The 24,733-nt window shown below is 39.8% G+C and overlaps 1 protein-coding gene across 11 annotated transcripts in view; it reads left to right on the top strand.

The window, feature by feature from the left end:
* LOC124160213 (four and a half LIM domains protein 2) overlaps positions 1-24,733 on the top strand; it is a 772,571-nt gene that overhangs the window by 575,552 nt on the left and 172,286 nt on the right. The window contains exon 1 of one of the 11 annotated variants that reach the window (XM_046536013.1): positions 1,691-2,165. The exons of 8 other annotated variants lie outside the window; for them this stretch is intronic. In XM_046536013.1, coding sequence (XP_046391969.1) covers positions 1,999-2,165 — 167 coding nt within the window. In that variant the 5' untranslated portion in view covers positions 1,691-1,998. Of the gene's footprint in view, positions 1-1,690; positions 2,166-5,506; positions 5,594-24,733 lie in introns of those variants that run through there. 2 more of the 11 variants (XM_046536018.1, XM_046536014.1) reach the window with 2 other exon arrangements.

The following is a 24,733-nucleotide window of genomic DNA, read 5'->3' as shown; positions in this document are numbered from 1 at the left end:
TTTTTAGCGTTACATTTTAGCAACGTTTTAACATAATACATGTGGGGATGGTTTTGACTCATGTTACCGTCATCGTTAGTAACCGAAGTCACGGTGCATATCGTAAAGGTGTTCTTCTTCTTCACTGGATTTTTTGACAGTTTTGGGATTTAAAAAAGATCTGGTGCTTTCCCGGCGAATACTCTTGATAAAAATTTTTTCGGTTTCCACCTGGGTAAGAACGTCCATTTTTTCCAACGTTTCGAGGTCAAACACGATCCTCTTCATCAGGGAATGACGGCGGGGAACGTTTCAGCTACTTTATTCCCTGATGCCGAGGAACGTGTCGGGCATTGAAAGGTCGGAGAAAATGGACATTCTAGCCCTGCTGTAAACCCGATGAAACCTTATCCAGTTTTCGGTTTGGATTTCACAGAGCCTTCCACTCGATTCTCCGACCAGATCGCCATTTAGTTTCCTCTCTTTCTAATCCATGAACACTTATGTCATAAATATATCTCGTGTGAAGTTTTCTGTTGCAGTTATCTTTGTCCAATTCTTCTAGATAGAGAAAAAAGTACTCGTTGTATATACAGGGTTATCATAAAAGAATGCTGCAATTTCTGGGAATGGAATATTGTTTACAAATGCCAATTAGATTTTCTTCGTGTGGGGATACATCGTGAGTTTTCATTATAGGCAAAAACTTCGCGACCTAATACACTATATGAAGTAATGACAACTATTAACGAAAAAATGTTAACCAATGTTTGGACTGGAGTTAAGTATCGTGTAGACATTTTTCGATCGATTAAGGGTGCACGTATTGAAATTAATTAATTATGTTAAAAAACAGACAACAAATTCAAATAGAAAAGCATATACTGTAAGTAATTCTATTTTAATTTTAACAATGCTGAAAACCGCACCATTATTTTGTGAGAAACTTGGACACTTGCACTAATTGTTTACACAGTTTGGTAAAAACTGTTTGAGACGATAAATTTTTAAAATAAAAAAATGTAAACTGTATTTAATTCCTTTTCCATTTTAGCTATGGTATAAAACGCACCATTCATTTATGATGACCCTGTACACTTGCTTTAACTTTTCACACAGTTTGTTAAAAAAGTTGTTGGAGACGATGAATTTGAAAAAGAAAGAAAACAAACTGTAGCTAATTCCTTTTTAATTTAAGTTATGCTCTTAACCGCACCATTCATTTATGATGACCCTTTACACTTTCTTTGAGTTTTTGAAAACTATTCACAGTTTGTTTAAAAAAAACTGTTTGGGACGATGAATTCGAAAGAGAAAGAAACTGCAACTGATTCCTTTTCCATCCAAAACCATGTTTGAAACCGCACCATTCTTTTATGATGACCCTGCACACTTGCACTAACTTTTCACACAGTTGAGCGCGGTCGGGTGCGGGCTCTTCTCGTCGCGATGGTGTGGAGCGGTGAGGTGCAGAGGGGGAGGGACGAGTCGCGGTGGTGCGGCTTCGGGTTATGTGCGGGGAATTTGAAGCGCCGTGCGCAGAAGATGCATGCGCTCTTCTTGGGGTGTGTGTGAGGGAAGGCGAGGCTCTGGTGTTGGCGGTGGAGGGGAGGGTTAGGGACGGGGCAGGGTTTTTACGATGGTCGGGGGAAGGGGTCGGAGAAGGGTAGAGGGGAAATAGGGAGGATCCAGGGGAGGAACGGGAACGCTCCTTCGTCAGCTATTAGGACTTCGTCTGCGCACCGAACGCCACCACACCTCCCATCCGCGTTGCACTCCTGTCTCTCGAGCCGGCCGAACCCTTTTGCGGTCTCTCTCCACCAGATCCCCTGGAAGAAGAGTAGCGAGAGAGCCTTAATCTTCCGTTTGGATAACTCCTTGGAGACAAGCCGCTCTTCGTAAAAAAAACCGTATCCGAGAAGGAGGTACTCTTTTCTTAAAAGAGTTCGCCGCGAACGCAGAGGAAAGTTTTCGATCTTACGAACCCCCGAAGAAGAAGCAAGTCTCTCTCCCTTCGCCATGGCGGACGTTGAAGTTCAGATGCAATTCACCACGACGGAGAAGAGGGTCCGCAAGGTCAAGAAGACGAAGCAGCAGAGACGTGAGAGCACCGATGTGGACGCCGAAGTGACCATCACCGAGATGGACGGCAAGGATAGCAACCACGTCACCTTCGACCAGCAGGGGTACGTGCTGAGGGCGAGTGATCACGACGACGGGGGATGTTTTGTTTCTTAAAAGTTCTTTTTTAAAAAGAAAATTTGACGAAGGAATCTATACAGGGCCGGTTTCGGTCCGAAGTCCAGAGGATAAAAATTAAATCCTGGAAAGAGTGACGCCTCCATTTCGGTGTGAAGTTTGAGCGTATTTATTCCCATGTGACTCGATGTTTCAAATCCCGAGTGTTTTCCGAGTTTGAAACTCGCAGGCATTATTGTGGAAGCGCTGTCAGTTATTCAGTTATCCAAATAGTGTAGTAAAAACGAGGTGATTTCGATGCGGGATGAAGTTTTCATGTAGTTATAATCTCTACCTCTTCATTACTTATGTCAGGAGTGTTTTCCGTACGTGGGATTCTCAGGTCTTAGCGTGAAGGCTCTATCAGTCATTCAGGTGTACCTAGAGTGTAGGCAAACGAGGTTATTCCTAGGCAGCGGGAAGTTTCCATTAAGTTTATTTCCCGTGTCTCTTAAATTTGCTAATTATGTTAGGTAACTATTTTTAGTTTCATCAGATATTACTAGTAGCGCTCTATCAGTCATTACGTTTTGATAAAATTATAGATAAACCAAGTGAGTGTAGCGTGAAGTATTATTTATCCCTCTGAGCGTGAGTGTTTTATAAAAGTAGAACTTCCGGATAAAGAAGAGCCGAAGGAAGAAGAACGTCAGGGAAAGGTGTAATTGAAGGCTTCCGTATATCAACCTAAGGACTGAGTAATACGAATGAATATACTTCTAGGTTACGGTAGAAACTCTGTTAGTCATCAGTTAGTTTTACTTATAGTGTAGGAAGACTAAATAGGTGAATTTAGGGCGCTGTGAAGGTTTCGTGTAGTCTCCTGCTGGGAATCTTAATATTACAGATCCTGGCCGCTTTGTAAGTGTAGAACTTTCAGGTTTTATCTTCAAAGCGCTTTCATTCATTCAATTTAGTTTTAACGCAAGAAAATGAGGTGGTGTCAACTTTTTTACGGCGCGGATGCGAGAGTTCCATTCTCAGGCTAATTTGGGAAAGGATTGTGATATATGAGCTCTGTCAGTGATAACCGTTACCCAGTGAAGCCTCGCCTTATTCAGTTGAAATTACCTTTGTGAAGGGTGAGATTTAGGGTCTTGATTTTGCTGTTAGGTAATTTCGGAAAACGGATAGGAAGCGTGTGATGTGTCAGGCAAATAAGGAAAAATCTTGCAGCTTTTCGATGTATTGTCGAAAGCCAAAGAGGTGATTTACGTGCTGCTTTCATTTCTTTACCAAAGATATAGCTCGATATTTCATTCTATGAAAATTTCATAGCTTAATTAAATTAAAAATCACGTCCAGATCAGGTTTCACGATCATTATACCGAAGTGACCATTATTGAGTGCAATTCAGGAGGCCAGGAATGGTTACATGTTCTAAAGGCTCCTATTTTCTTACGAATTATCGTGATGGGCTTCGAATTAGCTTATTAGAGTCTGTTTAAATGGGGAATGTTTTTGCGATAAGACAGGGTTGTAAAATATTGTGATGACAGTGAGTACTCTTATTCATAAATGGCAAAAAAATTCGGGGCTTCTCCAAAGTCAATATATCAAATGATCTATCTTCATGGATAAGGCGTAAAACATATTTAGACGGTTTATAGTGATATTAGTTCATTCTTTCTTTCGATCGCTCGTAGTGGCCAACCTAAGTCTAATCCCATCGGTCTAATGCGGCTTCTTAGGGCGTTCTCTCGCGGGAAGGGTTGAACTTCGGAGTTTTTTCGAGTTTTACAGGAATTTTTGTCTTGAGTGCTAAGTAATCGTCCAAATCGTTGACAGCAATTAGATTTTATATATCGCTTTGTGATTGATGAAATTCCAAAGTATAGCGTATAGGTAATTAGGATAAGTAGATGAGCGTGTGTACTCGGGAATTAAGACAGTCCAAGGTAATTTCCCGAAGTCTTTCATTTTGAAAAATCATTTGCCTTAGTTTTGTACGTAGGATATTCAGAGGTATCCGTGTGAAAAACTTGAGAGGGTAGATTGAGACAGTGGCATTTATATTTTTCTCAAACATCAGTGTGGATAGTATAAATTCCCCTTATCTAGAGGGGTGAAACAGATATCCAGCGAAATTTGATTGGACTTGGTGCCCATAATATGAGGCGTCACTCTTTCCTTTATAATATATCCCCCTCGTTCTTTTTGGCTTCGCGATATCTTCAACTTTTACTAAAATAATTATAGGCAGTGTTTAAATTGCACTGCCGTTGTCATGGTCGTTGGGATTGAGTGTGAAAGTGTGTTATTCTGCATTAATTATTTTGACCAAGTCACGGTGTTATTCTCTCATTCTGCATCTTGCCTTTTTTTTCGTTGAGTGACTTACTTGGTGATGTATTGCTCTTCGGGCGAGGGAAACGTTCGCACTGGAAACGGGATGTCTTTTTGTACATATGGTCACGTCTTCTGCAAAGCACATACTTCTCTCTGTCTCTATCAATTACCTATCAGACGAACCGCACACAGAGATGCACGGTTCGGCCCATCACCACACGCACCTGCTGTACGCTTGCAATCACCACGCTACCACTCGTCTTGTCACTATTTTGTGCTGTATAAACTCCGAAAAAAATAAACCCTCACTTTTCCACTGTGTCACTAGAGAAAGAATAAACTCTGTTCACAGCACCTCCTAGTCCTTGTGAAATGTACACTTTGTGCCACTATCATACCGCTTTATTATGCCACGTATATGTATATTGCCTTTGCCTAACTACCACGCTTGACATTGCTGTTAGATCCTATATACACCATGCTACTTTTTACAAGCATAAATTCTACATTTGATTCCAAACTCTAGTCAAATATGCCTCTTACCTCTAGTAAACTCCTAGTTTCCCTACTTGTTAATTAATTCACATAACCCTGTAATTTTCCACAGTAATAGAATAGCACTCTCTTCTGTCTTATTTCTATCCTGAATTCACCCATTATTCTCTGCTCCCTTATTTTAACCCTTTTTCTGCAAGCATTCTTGTTCCATGAATCTTCTCACCAAAAAATCCTTTAGTAATAAATACCTTGTTTCCACCCATCTTCTTCCTCTTCGCATTCTTTATTTCTGCCATTGCAATGCACAGGAATGTGTTATGCTTGCAACGAACTTAAGTTTCCCCTGGCTCCTCGCATCCCTTCCGTAATATCCTCTCCAGTGTAACCCTGCGATCGTTTCCTGAGCAAATCAATTTCAATTATTATTCAGCACACACCAGTACCATGGAATATTCTGCAATATTGAAATCAGTGCTGACACTTTCATGACACGACCATACGATCCTAATGATTACCGATGATGAAAATTTATCATAAATATTACAATGATATTTATCACTCAGCACGTACCCCATACTCACTTGAAAAGGTAAAAACACCTCCACGTCATGGTTTCGTATTCTTGTGTGTATGCTTGGTGATTATTCTAAATATTTGCTCATTGTCATAGCCTATACTCTGTACCATCTTTTCACAACGCCTCGATTTTTCTTTTTCAACTCATTTCTAGTGTTCGCTATCCACATTTTACTTGTGTAATATTCATTAAGTGAGCTTTCTACACTGGTCCAAATTTCCTTACGGGGTTACCTCAAAAACGTTATTACTCTTTTATCACCGTGGGATTGAATAATAATATCTTTAAATCAAAGTTTTCTTTATACTCATGGTGTATGATAGTCATTATTGCATGTTTAAAGCATGTTTTGCGTGTTATTATTATTATTTTTGGGCAAACGTTTTGAAGAATTCGGTTTTCTATGCTACACTCTCTACGAATTTTGCCTTCATTTTATCCGTTTGTGGGACACAATTTAGCTCATCCATAAAATAAACTTCACAAAACATATTATTTCAACGACTCACATTGAGATAAAACGCTTTTTGTTGCTAAAATAAATGCTTAGAGGATTGCCTTTGAGAGCAAGGGATATGGCTCCTGTTGATAGGCCACAGCGCGAAACGTACGAGGCTAGCGGGTTGTCCACGTGCACGGCGTCAGCTCTCAATACGTACCTGCTTGCGCAAGGGCTCCGAGTTCGTGTATACTCATGATCCCAAAAATACTTTTCGGGTGTAACCGTAGGCAACAAGATTATGAGGAGCGTGTTGTAACATTTACGGTGTTACATATCACTCAGGTTTAACTGCCCATTTGGCTGGAAACTATAGATTGCGGGCAATAACTGGTTTTGTTATCCACGTATTTTACTGTGAAATATTTTTTGTGATTCCCTTATTTTATGAATGCTCTACATAACGCTCGTTTCCTCTGAATATAGTATTTATTTGTTTCTTTGGTGCTATATTCGCTATATACAACTGGAATATCTTGATTTACTTTTTAAGTTATGTGTCATGGAGTTTTTGATCAGAACATACCCACTGCCGAGACATTATGGCTTTGAAATCTCGCGGCTCTTGGTTAGCTGCAATCTACCGGGATATTAATTTATCTTAACATGGTTATTTAAATAAGCCCGAATACCATTGAATGCAAATCTAGGACCAGGTATTTTGCCATGAAAAATTTTGGGTTCGTATTTTATGTTATGAAATCTCTGAATAATTCCTCATAGCTTAATCATGCTCCTGATATTGTTTGCGAAATGCACGAAGATCATTCTCCTGGATAAGAATACGAATCCGGGATTAGTATCAATCCCGTATTAGGATAGTTTAGTCTGAAGATATGCCGTGGATGTCGTTGCTACTAAATTTTCATCGAAGAAAGTTTGAACGGCTGATGCATGCGGCAACGGGATATCGAAAGTCGAATCTCGTTATAGACGTTGATCGCCTTTGATGACGGTGTGATCCATCGCAACGCCTTTTGAAACTTATAAACGGGAGAAATACTGAATCGTCCTGTGATAAACTTCGATCAAACTTAATTAAGCCACTCTTTGACTTTTCATAAACTTGGCGTGAGTGTAGTTTTCACTATCCACCTCATGAGGAAGTTAAATGCCCGAAACCGTGACTGATTTTGACGGGAGTATTTACAACTTATTAACTTTTTACACTATGTGTGCTTAGCCATTTTCTACACTTACTGTTCCTTACAGGCATGTAATCTAGGAGTTACTACTACCATCATCTAGGCGAAATTCTACAAATTTGGTACACCGCGGTTTTATTGTGATTTATGTTTCAATCGTTCTCTTTTTACTGACGACTTAATCTTCAAATTCATCTCTTGAAACTTATTTCTTTTCTTTCATCACTATTACCCCGAAAAGAGCTCATCCGGATTTTCAACAATTAACTATTAACGATCACAAGCACTCATTCTCTCGATAGGGGAAACCTATCCAGGCGGGACTCGAACTCGCGACCTTCTGTTTGGCAGGCGAGGACTCATCCCCGCCGCCACGGAGACTGACCACAAACATTAAAGGAAAATCTACATCGCGTCATTCATTATAAACCATAATGAAATAGTATTTAACATTTTTTTTACATCGACTGTGCTACTACTACATGTTTTCCATAGAAAAAGGATGAATTGATTGGTGAGAATGATGACGTAGTATTTAAAGTGGAATCCCGTGATTTTGATATCTCAATTCGTCGCCATGACACTCAATGTGATGGCGCAGGACTTTTTTCAAACCGTTCGGGATTGGATGGACGGATTTGAAGCATTCGGGAAAGTCGTTTTCTAGATTTTTCCGCGGCAGATGGCGTCGACGGCCGGCTATTTCTTCTTCCTCTCTTACTTACTTTTTTTTTTTAAGTTACGTTTGAGGCGGTTCCCTCGTCTTCCTTCAGTCTCTCTCTCCCTCACTAACTCTTTCTGCAAGAATCTATTTCCGGCGCCTTCGTCTCTTATTACCGGCGCGGCCCGCAGCGCTTCCAGCTCCATACGCGGCCTCTCCTACCCGCCTACTCAGCTCCCTCGGAACGCCAACTGTGAAATCTCATTTCGTTTCTCTTTGTGGTCTCGGGCCCCACCTTCTTCACTCCGTGGCTCCCTAAAAACCTCCGTCCGGACCCCTCATCTCCTCGCTCAGATACCCTCCAGCGTTTCCGCTTCTCCGGGGGCTATTTCGCGTGAACGCGTGTCATTCAGCTGGAAGCAAAAAGTGGGCACTTCCTGTGAAAATTTTTATACAAAATAGGAGTGGTATATTATCATTTATCCGGTAGGAAAACATCCCAAATGGGTATAATGACTACTTTTCGATATAGGACTGCAATGAGGGTAGCTTTTTCACTGGGTTGTTCACTAAAAATTCAGTAGTTAAGTTTTGGTGCTTCATGTGAACATTTTATAAAAAAAATTAAGTGGTGCATTCTTATTTATATGGTGGGAAAATATCCCAAATGGCTATGAGAACTACTTTTCACTATAGAATACCATGAGGATGGCTTTCTACTGAGTTATTTTCTAAAACTTAAGTTGTTAAGTCGTTGGCGAATTCATAAGGTGCTTGGTTATTGACACCTCCCTCACCGTTGCCAAGCTGATTTTTGACCGCGTTCTTATTAGAGTGAAGTTAAATCGAGAAAAAATGTAGAGGATGTAATAAAAAATATTTTTTTAAATGATTCGAGCGGTAAAGTTTCCTATTTGAAACTTTTTATCTCGCTCGGAATATACAAGATATCTTAAATGATATTTATCGTTATTTTTATATTTATAGCATTTTGGAGCTTCGTGAATAAAATTTGGGCAACATGCTGTTATTTTAGGTAAAAATATTTGTTTGGAAAACGGTGGTATCCTATAAATATTGTTTACATACTTCTTCATGGTACATTCCATACATACCTCTTCAAAAATACAATCCAATGCTACATTCAGCGTACTTATACCATAGGTAATTGTCGCCAATCGTTTTGTTATTTTCCCATTAGCCGTATTTATTTTAGCGGTATGTTATGTTTATTAGTGAGAGTATATTTTCTATGATAATTCTATTTGTCCTGTAAATGTTTTGGCATTACCAGCAGATTATTGTAGCTCCTGACTTTATGGTTTAGCCTTGTTATGAGAATTGTTTGAAATGGGACTCGATTCTGAAACTATAATATGTAGCGATGGCAAACCATCTGCGAAAATTTGCAGATAGAAGGCGATGTCATGAATGACTTGCTTGTTTTGAGCAGTTATTTCAGCAATTTTTAGTGAATATGTCTTCGGAAATACTTGAGCTTAACTTGCTGTTTAGCCTCTGGTGCAATAAAGATAGATGTCTTTGGTTTCAACAATTATGGGGAATATATTTCTAGCCTCTTCCCGTCTTTCTTCGTTTTTCTAGTCGTAAATTATCGTTTTTCGCGCGCGTTCCTCACGATTTTACGACTTCCTGCGGAATATTTCGCTCGGAAAGCCTTCGTCAATGATGTGCGAGTAATGAATTTTTGGGGGACAGCAGCTTTTTCCCTCAGGATATCTCCTAGAGTTCGAAATCTTCTTGCTTCTCTTTATATATTCAGAAGCAGCTTGCGCGTGAGTAATGTCCGCGCTTCCCATTTTTAGCTGTACCTCCCGACTTCCTTGGCCCATCCGAGGGGTCATGAAGAGACGACTAATAATAAGCATTCGGAAAACTGGCGACGGTTGCCTCTCTCCCGGTGAACGAGCTACGCAGTTCCAATTTCTTCATTTTCTGAGAGGCCCCTTTCATCACCTGTATTACGTATTCATGGTGAAACTATGATTCATGTTTCTATATTTTTTTTTTGGTGTCTATGCCTTGAATCTTCCTCCGTTGGTACATTCTTATTTTAAACCCTGTGATGTGTGCAGTAATTTCAATTTGCCCACTCATATTTCTTATATATCGCTAATAAAAACTGTGTGTATGAATTGGAAAGGCAGGACTATATGTATCATTTAATTTTTTCTCTACTCACTCATATGCTTGCATTACACTATATGCTTGCAGTGGAGATAAGGAAAAGAACACAAGTAAGGATACCAGTATGTGTCATATAATGTTCTTAATATTTTTATTGTCGCCAATATTTTTAAGTAAATTAGGCTAGTCACGGTTAATGCTTTACATAGATGCATATTATTAGAGTAGTGTTTTCCTGAAATATAAATCTATATATTTTTGATCGTTTGTAAGTTATTTGATTGTCAACATGCTATTCTCTCTTACTCAGGCCTTTTTATGGTATAATTAAGTCCCCAATTGCAACTGCTTGTTTAGCTGTTTTCTTCACTTAAAGTGCATTTAAGTGCATTTAAATTTCTAATTATCAGTACTTAGAGTGTGCAAGATTTTTATCTGAATGTTTTTAAGATCCGATAGCATGTTTGAGTTTTGAGTACTTTAATCAAATTTTTAGTGAGCTGACCGATTTATTTTTGTTCAATATCATCATATCTCCTTGTTCTTATCTTTTTTGTTCTATATTCATTCTCCTTTTATCAAAACTGAGAATACATGTATATTTATTTTCTTACTTAGCCTATGTTTCTTTTCATTCATAAAATGTTTTGATGACTCCCATGTGGAGGCTAATATTGCTCAATTGCTATAAAAAAGATGGTATATTACGATGAGGCCTATATGCTGCAAATAATTTTAGGGTATTCAAATGCTGGATTGAAAAACTGAATCCGTAGCCTAGAGAAAGGGTGTCGAGTCGGAACCCGAAAGGTCGGCACTCTGCGCTTATCTTACCCTCGCGGGATAACGAGAAAATTTAAAATAATCTGTTCGCCGGGAAAGTAGAAAATCATGCATGAAGCAATGCTACGTCCACACCATAATTTTTTTAGAATGTCTATTATTTTTTGTGCACCCATCAATTTAACTTACGATGTTGTAACTTGTAATCATCAAGATCTTAATTCTAACCTTTGCAAATTGTAATTTTTCCGGTTTGCAGGTATTTATAATGTATCGCATTTAATTCTTAATAGCCATAAAAATAGCAATGATAGATCACGGAGACTTCAGGATGGTGGGGCTCAAATTCATAGAAGTTAGTACCCACGGAGAAATTTTCATTGAAAGTGTTTCTTCGAGGAAATACCTGTTTCTATAAATTTACTCGTACTGACTTTTAATAATTGTAATGGGTTTATGAATCAAAGGACCATAAGGTATTTGTTCAAGTCATTAGGCTCATTCCCCTTATCAATTGTTCTTATGTTTATTGCGAGTGTTTCATTTCTCCTGTTGTCAGTGGTGATGTTTTGTTGGCTGTTCTAGATGAGTTATATCCGGTACAGTGTGTCGTATTAGGCGTGAATAATACATGGCTGACAATGTCTATGAAATTTGACTCAGATACATAATGCGTACTTTTGGCTCATAGCGATCGTATATCGTTTGATTTCATTCAGAATATGAAATAAGCTTCATTGAATTTAATTTTTTTAAGTACTGTTGAGTTTCTTCTTGTAACCATGGGAGCAATTTTATGACAGGACATCGCAGCATTTGATGTGAAACATTCTGCTTTTTTTCATTTAATAGGCTGTTTGTATTGGAACGTATCCTAATGCTTCGCCAGAACCTCTGTTCGCGGAGGTCAATCCAAAAATGGTAGCCACTTTACTTGTGGAGTCACCCATAAGTGCATGTAAAGTGCAAAAGTTCCGCAGAAGAATCATTCCGGGAAAGCAAGGCAAATAAAATTTTCCTATGTGGAATTTTTGAACTTTACATCACTGTTTCCTGTCAAAGGTGGCAATGCAACTGTCAGCTTACGTATAGGCAATTTGGGAGTTGTAGCGCATTTACGTTTTTTACTTATCATTTTGTTTCTAAGATTTTTTTGATGAAGCCATCTAATTAAGATATCGTTCGATCATCTCTCATATACGGAAAATAACTCGTAAAGAAAAAGGCTGACTTTGATTTTAATTTGAATAATACACTGGAGTGGATCGGGGAGATACTAAAAAATCTCTGCCCCCGCTAAAAACCCCGACCTAAAAGCCTTAATCGCAATGTTTTTTTCCCTCTCTGTCAAGCAATAGTTCCCGTGGTGGCGGAAAAATAGTCGTTTCGCGAGATCATTTCCCGCGAAGGCTTCCGGGATGGTATTCTCTTGCCTTTTTCCACTACGCGACATGTCCCTTTTTCCGTCGCTGTAATCATGTCTAGCACCTTCCCACCGTCGCTTATTCCGTCGCTTCCCGTATTTCAATTAACGTGGCGTGGCGTAACAATGGCTGGAAACGCGTTCTGATTGACTGAACGTCTAATTGAAATACAGGAAGCGACGGAATAAGCGATGGAAAAAGGGACGGCGGGAATGACAGAGTGTGGCTCAAAAAATGATGGTTCCAAGCAAGGGTGCAGCGAGGGGGGTTTTGTGGGGTTACCCCCCAGAAATTTTAAAATTTAATCCATTTTACTCAATTGGATATATATTACCTGTAGAACATTGTAAGGATTAATAAAATATTCCTCAGAAAGCCGTAAAACTCACCATTTTGAACGATTTATCGTAAACATTTTCTGGGGGAGGGCACCCGCACCTCTCGTATTCCATACCCGTCAATATTACGGGGTTCCCACTCAACCGTGAAAACCTTAAAACCATGAATGAGCCGTGAATTTCGTCTACCGTGAAAAAACCTGGAAAAAGCCGTGAATTACGAAATAAAACCTTAAAAACCTCTCAAAATTGATTGTAGAACTACAATTGGCCGTTCAAAAGAAAAATCGTATGGCGATCATGTTTCAAGGTCTGTAACTCGCAGACACTGTCCACGCATTTGTCTGCACACGTATATTCGAAGCTAAATTATTGGTCCGTGTGTCATGACAAGACACAGATCTTAAGCCTGTGATTGGAAGACCGTTAACCAAAGTGCTCATCAATCCTTGCGAAAAAACAATCCAGGCACCTCTTCACTTCCCTGCCGCCCTCCATTTTCCCACTCACAGCATTTAGCCGGCTCTAAATTTTGCTAACGATAGGCGACGTAAAAAGAGCACTTTCATTGCTGCGTTCGCATTGCCGGCGTTTATCGCGTTTGTTAAATTTTTAGCAAACGTGCGGCTGGTGATTTTTACGTGATAAATATTTATTCCTAAAATAAAAAAACAGACCGTGAAAACCTGGAAAAACCGTGAATTTTATAATTCAGTTAGAGTGGAAACCCTGTATTAGTTGCTTCTAAAACTCCCCTAGCCTTAATTCCTAGCTGCGCGCCTGGTTCCAAGTATTACTTTTTTGATTCCTGGAAAACTATCGCTGGATCCATCACTCTGGGGGACGGAAAAAGTGGTCATGTGATTCATACATGAGGGTAATAATCAAACACTAGAGCCTCCACAACAACCTGGTTCCCATATGAAACAGAAAATAGCTAAACTCGTTTTTAATGACGTAAGTCGCGTTATTGTCGTTCGACGACCCCTTGCATGGTGGTTCAGATTCCTGTACCCTGCGTTTACGACTGATCACTCGTGACCGTTTTGGTCGTCGTTCGTGATTGGCTCGTTTTTCCTCCCCGACGCTCTAAATGTAGTGGCGTCGTCTGCGAGGGAGTCCCCAGAGTAATAAGCGTCTCTTTTATCCGAAATTATGGCTCCTCTCCTTTTTTTTACGGGTGGTCCTGAGAACCGCTCTTCGATGTGAGGCTTCGCGTTACAAGCCGGAGCCCGAAAATTCATGTCGTCGGCCGCCGCTGTAATTGGACCCGGACTCCCAGCCAGGCGCCTTATGCCAAGCCATGCCGCTCACCCTGTCGCCGAAGGACGATGTCGTCCGTCCATGCAGTAATGCTTTGAGTGGAGATTGGGCACGTTAAATTGCTTTAAGAGAACGCATATCTCCCCTTCTACCGGTCTGATTTCCTGACGTATTACTTGCTCGATACATTCACATAATACGCCGCCAGCCGTCTGAATAGGCGTGTGAGGGGAAATGTAGGGACAACACCCGTTTACAATGTGAAGAAAATGCTCTTAACGAAGTTCCGTCAAGTATTTATTCAAGTCCTTTACTTATTGGTGGAAAAACGAACTGTAATACTATCCGTTTGGCAAAATATCCCTCGTAATTTATCGCTTCTTTCGGACCGGTAAATTTAATGGGGTTCTCATGTGATGTCCTCCTTGTTTCTCTGAAAGATATCTATTGTCAATATCTCGAGAAACATAAGCCTAGCGCGCAGCCTCCGATGCTCTAGCAGTTCCCAGCCTAATTCGTTTAACATAAGCGTAACGCTTTCTGCACGCCCGTGGCAGTTTTTGACGAACCGCTCAGCTTTCCATTGTAGTTTACTAATTTCACTGATTATTTTGGATCCCATATGATCGCTGAATTTCCAGACTAGAATTTTGGCAGAATTACCTGTGTCTCAAGTATGCATTTTTGATTATGAGTAAATACCGAGCTTAATTCTTCAAATTAGGTCTTCAAATTTCACACGTTTAGTTGTTGGGGCCAGTCAACTACTATAGTGTTAAAACAAAGCTTTTTATTCACCCGCGATGAAATATAAGTGCAAAAATTCCACTATGGAAATATTTTCTTTTTACGCTGACGAAGCCAAATTACACTGAGGTACTTTCTCTTGACAAATGTTTGGAAATTCACTTTCTAGAATACAAAGTCTCATCGTTGATCTAAAGACCATTTATTTTTTCGGTGGTTTACATTATGTATGATGCTATGTTTACGAATGTATATTTAATCAAATATTTTATGCATAATTATTGGATTCCAGAAGAGGTTGCATGCACCATCAGTTTTGTTATATCATTCAATTATCACCGTCTGTGCAACATTAAATCGGTACCGTGTGTTAAAAGTTCAGTATGTTCAATTAGATGTCAATCTCATTCAAAAAGTGTCACCAAATATCAACAGCATTCGAGAAATCCCGTTCCAATACCATTCAGTGGTAAGATTTTTTAAAAGGAGCTTGAAAATTATATACGCTATAGATTGTACTCTTCTTTGCTTTTGTTTTAACAATAAATTATCAGGATGTAAGTAATCTTCTCATCCTTCTCAATGGCGATGAAGATTGTTGAAGTTCAGTCGTGTTAAATCCTAGCTTCGTGAAAGCTTCAGGGTGCAAGTCACGTGACTTTATTGCAGTCGCTTCCAGTTTCGTGCTTGAGGTCTTTTATCCTTTTGACCTTTCCCAAAGCATCGTTTTCCATCCTCAAAGGGCCTCTTCAAACTAACTTTTAAACTGCGGCCATTAACGGGCCACACTTAAGGAGATTACCGTTACTAACGCTGACGAGAAGGGTCTTAATGTTACTTGTACGGCAGCACGAGGCTTTTTTCTGTAACACATCTTTAAGCTATGCTTCTTTTAGTTCAACACAATCTGTTCTCTACGTCTTTTCAATTTAAGAACTGCTTCTACCACCAAACGATGGATAGACCGTTTTGCACCAATAGACAAAGCGTACAATTTTTAACGAAGTGTAATTATTTTTTTGGTGCACTGTGGGAGATTGCTACTTATATTAATTCATTCGTGTATATTTTCTTTGAGGTTAATTTAATTATTGTTAATAGGCCTTATTTCATTCTCCTTGATCTTCTATCTTTTTAGAATTCAACATTTCCGGAAAAAATGGAATAACATCCATTATGCAAATCTATTTGTCCCATTGAAACCGCATGACAGTCCAAATATTTTATTTTACATGGATATTTTTGTGTGCTTTTAGTGTTCAATTATCGCTTCAACTCGTTCCTTGTTCTGTATTCTCTGGCGGAGTAGCTTTATGCCTATTCTTACGCGTATGAATGCCATGAATTATTATGTTAACTCTGATTCCTAAGCTTCCTCCCTGCTTAGGTTTTACTCTGGAAAGTCTATGGTTTATTTTCCAAAAAACTGTAAAATTAACAGAGGAGCATTCACATAACGGTATTATGCAAATGGGTTCGCATGCAGTCACATTTGCGAAGATATGTGCGGTGGAAAAATTTTGCTTCGACAAAATTAATTCACTTCAACCGGGGTTCGAACCCTAAGGTAAGATTCCTGAAGGATACGCTACTATTTACACTAATAAATCTTATTGGAGTAAGCTATCTGATAGGGCTAGATTTTCTGTCACCACTAGGACTTGAATTCGGACCCCCTGCTTGGGGAGCTGGTGCATTAGTCAACATGAATCCAACCTCTAATTCACGGAGGGCCTAAAAACAACTCAATGCAGTCTCGTAATCTGGCTGGCTCTATCGAGCGTTGATCACTGACCCGTCTGATCTGACGGCAAAGAATCTCGGGTTCGCCGGGAATCGGATAGAGAGGTTAGTTGAGCTAATTGGTCGCCTAATTGTGTCCTTAGCGAATGGGCGTGATGCTTCCGATGTCCGCTTTGCCGAAGGAGGCGCGAGACGTTTGACACTGCTCCCACCTCTCGGCGGCAACCGGAATTACTCGCTCGCGACCGTATTCAAGAGGGGAGGGGAATGTGGTGCAAAGGGTGGGGGAGGAGGTGGAGGGAGAGAGTATAAGGGGTGGTGGTGACTCCAGCCAACCACCCTAATAGGAGTTGGCCTCAATACGACGTCGGCCTCGACATTTAAACGCTTCGGAGGATTTTGATGTGATTCGGGGCGTTTGAGAGCGAGGGACGACGGAGGGTTTTCGGTCGTTTTGGTTCCTAGACCAGACGTCAGGGGGGTCTGTAGCGATAAAGACGATCCATCATGATTGACCTTAACAACGCCGGTGCTTCGAGGGTGAATTATCTGGATAGCTAGCTCAATAACCAATTAGTTACAAGACTCTTTACTGAGACTCGTTTTTTTCCTTTTTTTTCGGAATAATCCGGCTAATTTGTTTTTTTTTATGCTATTCACTGTAACAGAATAGTAAAAAAAACAATTTATGATTGTTTAACTGCCGCTTATTGAATATGAATGGCCATTTGAATCGTGACTAAAAGAATTTTTTCTCATTTTTTTCCGGAATACTTGGATATCGTAATTCTGTTTATCTTTAAACTATTTGTTAACTGTCATCAGGTAAACTTAATTGATCATAGCCAACGTGAATTTATCTGAGTTTTTCACTCTTTTTCAATTAGTTATTGATATTTTTACAAGCCAATTGGAATTTACAATAATTTTGGTACTTCATCGATGTGTCAAGATCACATCAAGTTAATTTTCTATCGGTCTATGTGGGGTGGAACTATATCCCGGCAGAGACATAGCTCTTAAAAAAGGGTGATCATTTGTCAGTGATCATTTTTATTCCTTTAGTAATTTCATGATTGGACGACTTCGGTCTCAACGCTTCGGAGGATTTTGATGTAATATTGTTTGGGATTGTTCGGGAAAGAGGGGCGACATCAGTCCTTCTGGTTCCTAGAGCAGACGCCTAGAGGGGGGTCTATGGTAGTAAAAGCGATCCGTCATGATTGATCTTAACAGTGACAGGGATACTTGGACTAATTAGTATTCTGTTTTACTGGCGATAAAGGATTCCAATGGAAGTAGGACTAGTGGCGATGATTGATTTAGTCTTCCTTGTGCAGTGAAGGTATTTTCGAGCGTTGTTAATGCCTGAACAATATAATTGGCATTTATATCATTCCCTCCGAAATGTGTTAAGATTAACGGCTATCGTGGGTTGAAACTGTGTCACACATAAAGAAGCTTGTTGTGGGCATGAGCGATCATGTATGAGTAACTAACTTTTTTGTTTCTATCAAGTAATTACTTCTGTGAAACAGTTGATCATTTATTTTAATGAACAATGCGAAAAATATAATTTGGCTTTCAGTCATTGACAGTAGTATTACTTTATCATTAATTTATTGTTAATTTAATGAAGATAACTGTCATATATATAAGGAGACTAAATCTCATGATCTGAATGAAGGTTAGTGGGTCCGTGCTCTCAGATTTACTATTTATTTATAGTTTTCTAGTTCTCCAATTATAAAACCGGTGTCATCAATAGCTTACATTAACGTTTTTATGCGATTACCGCTCTTTTTAATGTGGTATCAATATGTACCTTATTTGCCATTTTTAATGCAATTGAGTAATGAATAAAGTTAAAGAAGTAATTTAATTGTGTAATGCAGTGAGCATCTTTTAACGTCAATTCTTGAAAACAATAGAGTAAGCATTAGAACTTAGGTTAAAGATATGTCAAAGGAAGGAAAGTTGACCTCATATGATTTATGTATACTTTCGTGGCGCATTATTGTTTATTTGTAGCTGTTAAAGATTCTTTGCGTACTTCCCTTGCAATTTAGACTTCCTCGTTCCGTCTCGTCTTCCGAAACAATCAACTTTTACGATAATAATGTGGAAAATTCCACGGTTGTCCCAATAGTTAATGATCTGATTCCGTCATTTATAATCCACATGATGTTGATTGGTTGCCATTGCCTCACTTGCTGACAGACGGATAAGATAAGTCGCGTTAAAACGAGCAACTAGTTTTTATCCTCTGCGCGTTTCCTTTTAAAACTTTCACGCATTGCGACGCATCTATTGGTCGAAGTCTTCCCTTATAAAGAGAAGCCTCCTCTCCTATTTTTTTCTTCCTCGTTTAAAAACCATTCGCGCAACATTTGGAGTACAGTTTTTCTTGTCCCGTTAGGTTACACATGACGCCCTTACGCCATGCGTGGGATAAGTCATGCCGGTTTCTCGAGGGTCTTTATTTGTTAATGAGATTTCATGTACATGTTTTCACCTCTATAACCTCTCGAAATCAATTATTTGTGCCCCAGAAACCATCGGAAATCAAAAAGATGAATTGAATTGGTTAGAGAAAGAAAAATTAAAGAATCTTAGCACGAAATTTCATAATATAAAATCGTCCTTAATTCGGAAAGTACTCATTCGTACTTCGTGAAGTAATCGTCCTTCATTCCAGAGATGTAGTATTTTCTACCCCATTTTTTAAGATGTAGGATTCATGTTGTGTTTATTGTTTTAATTTTTTTAAACAAGCTAAAACATCAATTGTATAAATATTAATGTATGCCATGTGCGTGTGATTCAAAGTTTAGGGTAATGATAGCCATATATATAATATTTAGACCCTCTTAATTCAACTCTGGTCCATGTCCAGAATGAATTTGGGTTGGCGTTTTATTATTTTTAAATCTGTAAATTAATAACGGTTTAGAATCTCTATTAAGTACTGGTTAACGTGGGAGGCTATTTTTTACATAAGGCATGTTATTTCCATGGAAACCCTTATCGTCCCGGGGATCTCACGTCTCTAAAGCTCCTTGAAAATATTTATGTGCGCGCATGGAACCGTTTCCAATCAATATGTACCTATTAATTAAACAGTCAAAAAGTGAGACTCGGACATAAAGGAAATGCATTTATCGATTTTCATTGAAATGATTTTAATTTTTTCAGATCTGTGTTTATTCTATTTAAGCATAAGCAATATGTGGTGGTCAGATTGCCAGGAAAACAATTAACACTCCACTTATAAGAATTTGAATTTGTATTATCTTTATATGGTTCACATATTTGGATAATTTCTATCATGTATGTACAGTGGCGGATCCAGGATAAGGGGGGATGAGTAGGAGGTAACTTGCTAATCTCCCTGCAGTATTGCGGGTCCGAACAAAATTATCATTTTATCTTGTGTAAAAACGGATATTCAAGGGGAGGCTATAGCCCTCTTAGCCCCCCTCCCCCCATAGATCCGCCACTGTGTATGTAGTCTCTTCAAGTTCATCAAAGGTCCAAGTATGACGGTAGTAAACAGTGCCTTGTCAGCGTCCGGTGATTATTATCGTCGATTTTATTACTGCAAGAAAATCTGTTTTTCATTTATGAATGAGAACTCTTATGAAGTAACGGTTAACTTGCGCTAAGAGAGGCATTTTCCAATAGAAAGCATGTTGTTTCCGTGGAAATCCTTTTCGTCTGGCGTGTCCTCGTCTCTGTAGTCTCTCGAAATCAATTATGTGTGCACAAGGGGCCGTCGCCTTTCTCGGAATCTTCCAATATTTATTAAACGGTGCTGCCTTCGCTCCAATGGTGTACAACACCCTCAAGGGAAAGCAAGGAAGCACGGAGTCGGAGCAGCTCCCTTGTCGCCGGAATTTTCAATCTCGTGGCACTCTTTGCTTCCCCTCTAACCCCCCCTGCCGCCCCTCGAAGAGTCCACTGTTCGACGCTTTTTGAATACTAAATGGTCCCGCGCGGGCGAGCAGAGCTGCTTTTTGCAAGTGGGAGCCGGTGTCATATTGACCATTGTCCTTTCCCCGCGGAACGCTGCTCTCTTGTCGAAGAAAGTACTGCCTTGACCAAGCAAACAAATATATCCCTTCACAAAAATATTAATGCTGACTTTTAGCTATTGTTTTATGCCTATAAGACAAACTTTCATTGCCAGCATCCTTTGATGCCAAAATGAAAAAATGAGGGTTGCTAAAGTGTAGATAGCTTGATTGTTTTATTTTACGTTATTGCACACGTTTTCAAGCTGTTTTTGGAAACAGTAGCCTAATTTTTTATAAATTTAACATATTTTTATATCAATTGATGACAAATATTACTAGTGCATACCAAGAACCGAGACGTACTTACGTGTCCGTTATGCATGGAGGTTAACCAGTTTTTTTTTTGCCTACGTGACTTTCGTTTCATAAATATGAATTTCTAACCACAAGGTAAGAACTTTCGTCTAACCCAATGAAAAAATCTTTGATTAGATTTATATTTATATCGGAAGTCAGCAATGTGTATTTGAAATAATATATTTTTACAAGCAGTTTACTTCTAAACCCGTTTTTATATCTTCATCAGGTTTTTTAAAGTAAAAAAAGTTAAGTCTTGATTACAATTTATCTTGGCTCTCCTTGATTGAAAAAATATTTATGGCGCTTCTGCTCAGCATTGATGGATTGATCAATTTTCACACCATCTTTTCTTACACCACTTTCTACGTTTGCTCAAAAAATATAATCGGCTTCTCCCACTTAGTAGACCACTACGTTGGTGTCTCCTTTTTGCCTTATTTTTTTTCTCGCTCGGCCCCGCTTCAATTTCTGTTGGTTCTATTGATCGGCCTCCCCCTCCATTTATTTTCGTTAATGCTTCCAAGCATTGATTTCATCCTTATCCGTAAAGCGCTAATCTCACGTTCACTTTTTTCTCCTCATCTTCCGGGAGCCATTAGCGTATGGCTGCCGTCATTATCGGCCCGATCATTAAGCATTTTTAAAGCGGCGCCGTGATATAATTTAGGAAGTTCCTTCAGCCGATGAATTTAGCCAGAAAAGCCGAAAACCCAATGGAATGGATCTCTCGCAAGCCATGCTTATTAATGAAAATGCTTCCAATAATTATCGCATGCAGTACAATCTAGTAATTTGAGGAAAGCTATAAGTAGAGTAGGTATGGTACTAATTGCTTCATTACTGTTTCTCAGGAGACTCTTTCACTTATTCATTTTCTGAAAGATGCACTTTTCTTCACTGTTTGTCATATAGCTCTTATTTGTGAGGAGACTATTTTTACATTTAAAATCGTAAAGCATGCCACAAATGTACTGTCATTAATGTTTGTGAATGGTACCGTACGAAGCATTACATTTGTGGATTTATCCTCCGCCTCGTAAGGTCTGAAAAGTTGTATTTCCCTACAAATTTAATCGCTGATGAAAAATAGAACTTTTCCATCGAAATAGATATGTATCTCAGGACTGGAAAATATTGGCGCATTTCCGTAAATTCAATTACTGTCATCAATATTGCTTCTTTATGATGTTTTATCATGTAAGCAGCCCGCATAAGTTAAGGAATGACCTTCCGCGATTGTCTAATTTCCTTTGGTTGTAAATTTAGCTCTGTGATATGTCAAAAATATCTTTTTCCATTACATCCTCGATGTGTCGTGGCTCACCCATTTCCAAAAGTTAATTTTAGTGCAGATAATTTCTGGTTCTGTCATTATTTCAATATTAGGGCTAATTGCAACGCTTTTAATCTTAATCTATTCCCTGCAATTCCTTTAGTAGAACAATGTCATTTTGAGTTATATATAGAATGGATCATTTCGCTTAATTTTCTATTCTATTTATATTACTTCCTTTGATATTCACCCATAAAATGTTGGATTCCGGCGTTTCTTCGATAGGCAGTGCAGAAACTAAGGTGTTTCATTTTTGTCCTGAGTTAGAATAAAATCATATCATTAGATTTGACCCAGTGTTTTTTCATATTTTGTAGATTACGCTTGTAATCACGTGACTCAGATCATTCCATCTCTTTTCATTCATGCTGCATGATGCTTTTCTATGAATTGGCGGTTTATGCTCGAAGGTCGTAAATGATTGATGATGGTTTTGACGATTTAAAAAAAATCCAGTTTTCACTTTTTTATCAGAGAATGTAGAGGGCTTGTTGATGACGTCGTGGCATGCCTTTAAATTTCCCTGTGGAAGTCCCTTATCGCTCCTCATAGGCTCGCCATCGCTTGCTCATGTATTTTTCCCGATCCGCAAAACGCTCGTAAGGTTCGCTCCCGTGTGGGCACCTGCCATCGTTTTACGACTGGGGTGCTCGTGCGCGGTGTATTCAATGGAGATAAAAGTAGTGGGAGGGGAGCGGGCGGCAAAGGTTAGCAGGGGTCACGTGACCCTCTGTTTTTCTCTCGCTCTACCTACACCCCGAATCGAACGATCATTTTTCTGTCCCTTGAGCGATAGGTTTTCAGGGACCAAAAGACTGATCGCTATACCCATAATTTTCTGAATCACACGGCCAATCCCTTCGTCCCTTATTCCATCGCTTATTCCGTTAATTTCCTTAATTACTGCTGTCATTAAATTAAATGCCAAGTGTGGCGTTAAAATCACTGTTAGCGGCCGTTTGTTCTGAGTGTTTGAAAGACGCTGCCAGCGACAGAAAAACAGGGTGGGTCTTCTATCCCGGGTCGCAGTCAAAAGGCCCGCTCCTAAAATGCCCAGTGACAAGAAGCCCTAGACAAAATGCCCGGGACAAAATCCCCGCGGCGACAATGTTCTCAGGGGGTTATGTCGTCGGGCCTTATATCCTCAGGGGGTTTTGTTGTCGGGCCTTATATCCTCAGGGGGTTTTGTCGTCGGGCCTTATATCCTCAGGGGGTTTTGTCGTCGGGCCTTATATCCTCAGGGGGTTTTGTCGTCGGGCCTTATATCCTCAGGGGGTTTTGTCGTCGGGCCTTATATCCTCAGGGGGTTTTGTCGTCGGGCCTTATATCCTCAGGGGGTTTTGTCGTCGGGCCTTATATCCTCAGGGGGTTTTGTCGTCGGGCCTTATATCCTCAGGGGGTTTTGTCGTCGGGCCTTATATCCTCAGGGGGTTTTGTCGTCGGGCCTTATATCCTGTTGTCGGGCCTTATATCCTCAGGGGGTTTTGTCGTCGGGCCTTATATCCTCAGGGGGTTTTGTCGTCGGGCCTTATATCCTGTTGTCGGGCCTTATATCCTCAGGGGGTTTTGTCGTCGGGCCTTATATCCTCAGGGGGTTTTGTCGTCGGGCCTTATATCCTGTTGTCGGGCCTTATATCCTCAGGGGGTTTTGTCGTCGGGCCTTATATCCTCAGGGGGTTTTGTCGTCGGGCCTTATATCCTCAGGGGGTTTTGTCGTCGGGCCTTATATCCTCAGGGGGTTTTGTCGTCGGGCCTTATATCCTCAGGGGGTTTTGTCGTCGGGCCTTATATCCTCAGGGGGTTTTGTCGTCGGGCCTTATATCCTCAGGGGGTTTTGTCGTCGGGCCTTATATCCTCAGGGGGTTTTGTCGTCGGGCCTTATATCCTCAGGGGGTTTTGTCGTCGGGCCTTATATCCTCAGGGGGTTTTGTCGTCGGGCCTTATATCCTCAGGGGGTTTTGTCGTCGGGCCTTATATCCTCAGGGGGTTTTGTTGTCGGGCCTTATATCCTCAGGGGGTTTTGTCGTCGGGCCTTATATCCTCAGGGGGTTTTGTCGTCGGGCCTTACCGTAGATCTTTCATATAGGTAGATGGCGCATGACGTCACGTAAGCGTGGTCAACACAAGCTTGTCGTGTATCACGTGACTCGGGTCAGCATCGTGGTGAATACGCGTAGTGCCTTCGGTTGCGATGAGAGATTTCTGAAAGGAATTTGTGTTTCTTTTCACTGCTACGTTTTTTCTTGTTAAAATTAATGCCGTATTAGCCATGGATATATTTATTACTGAGTAACGATACGTGTAACGCATTGCATGCGCTATTTAATAAGAAAATAAAAAGCATTCAGAGTAGCTCAGGCATCCGGCAATTAACGGAACGGGGATATTTTCCGTGTATTGACGATGGAAGTACTCACTAAGTATTCAGAGCTATTACTTCCCTATTTCTACATTTAAGGGACCATATTCTGGAGCAAGATTTTGAAGAAAATCAGACAAATAACTTAGTTCGTGAAATAATATTCGAATACCTAATGATCAATCAAGAATAAGAACAAGTAAGATTTATTTTCTATCTATTTTCAACTCATTCGGCTACCTGAACAAAATGCATTTTACATAATCTGTATGGCTTCCAATTCCAATGGCATGTAACTGTAAAGACTATTTTTAGGCTACATTATGCCTATTT

The sequence above is a fragment of the Ischnura elegans genome, chromosome 6 (assembly GCF_921293095.1).
Source record: "Ischnura elegans chromosome 6, ioIscEleg1.1, whole genome shotgun sequence".
NCBI classification, from domain to species: Eukaryota; Metazoa; Arthropoda; class Insecta; order Odonata; family Coenagrionidae; genus Ischnura; species Ischnura elegans.
Note: the sequence above shows the minus strand (reverse complement) of the source record. Positions and strands in the feature narration are given on the sequence as shown.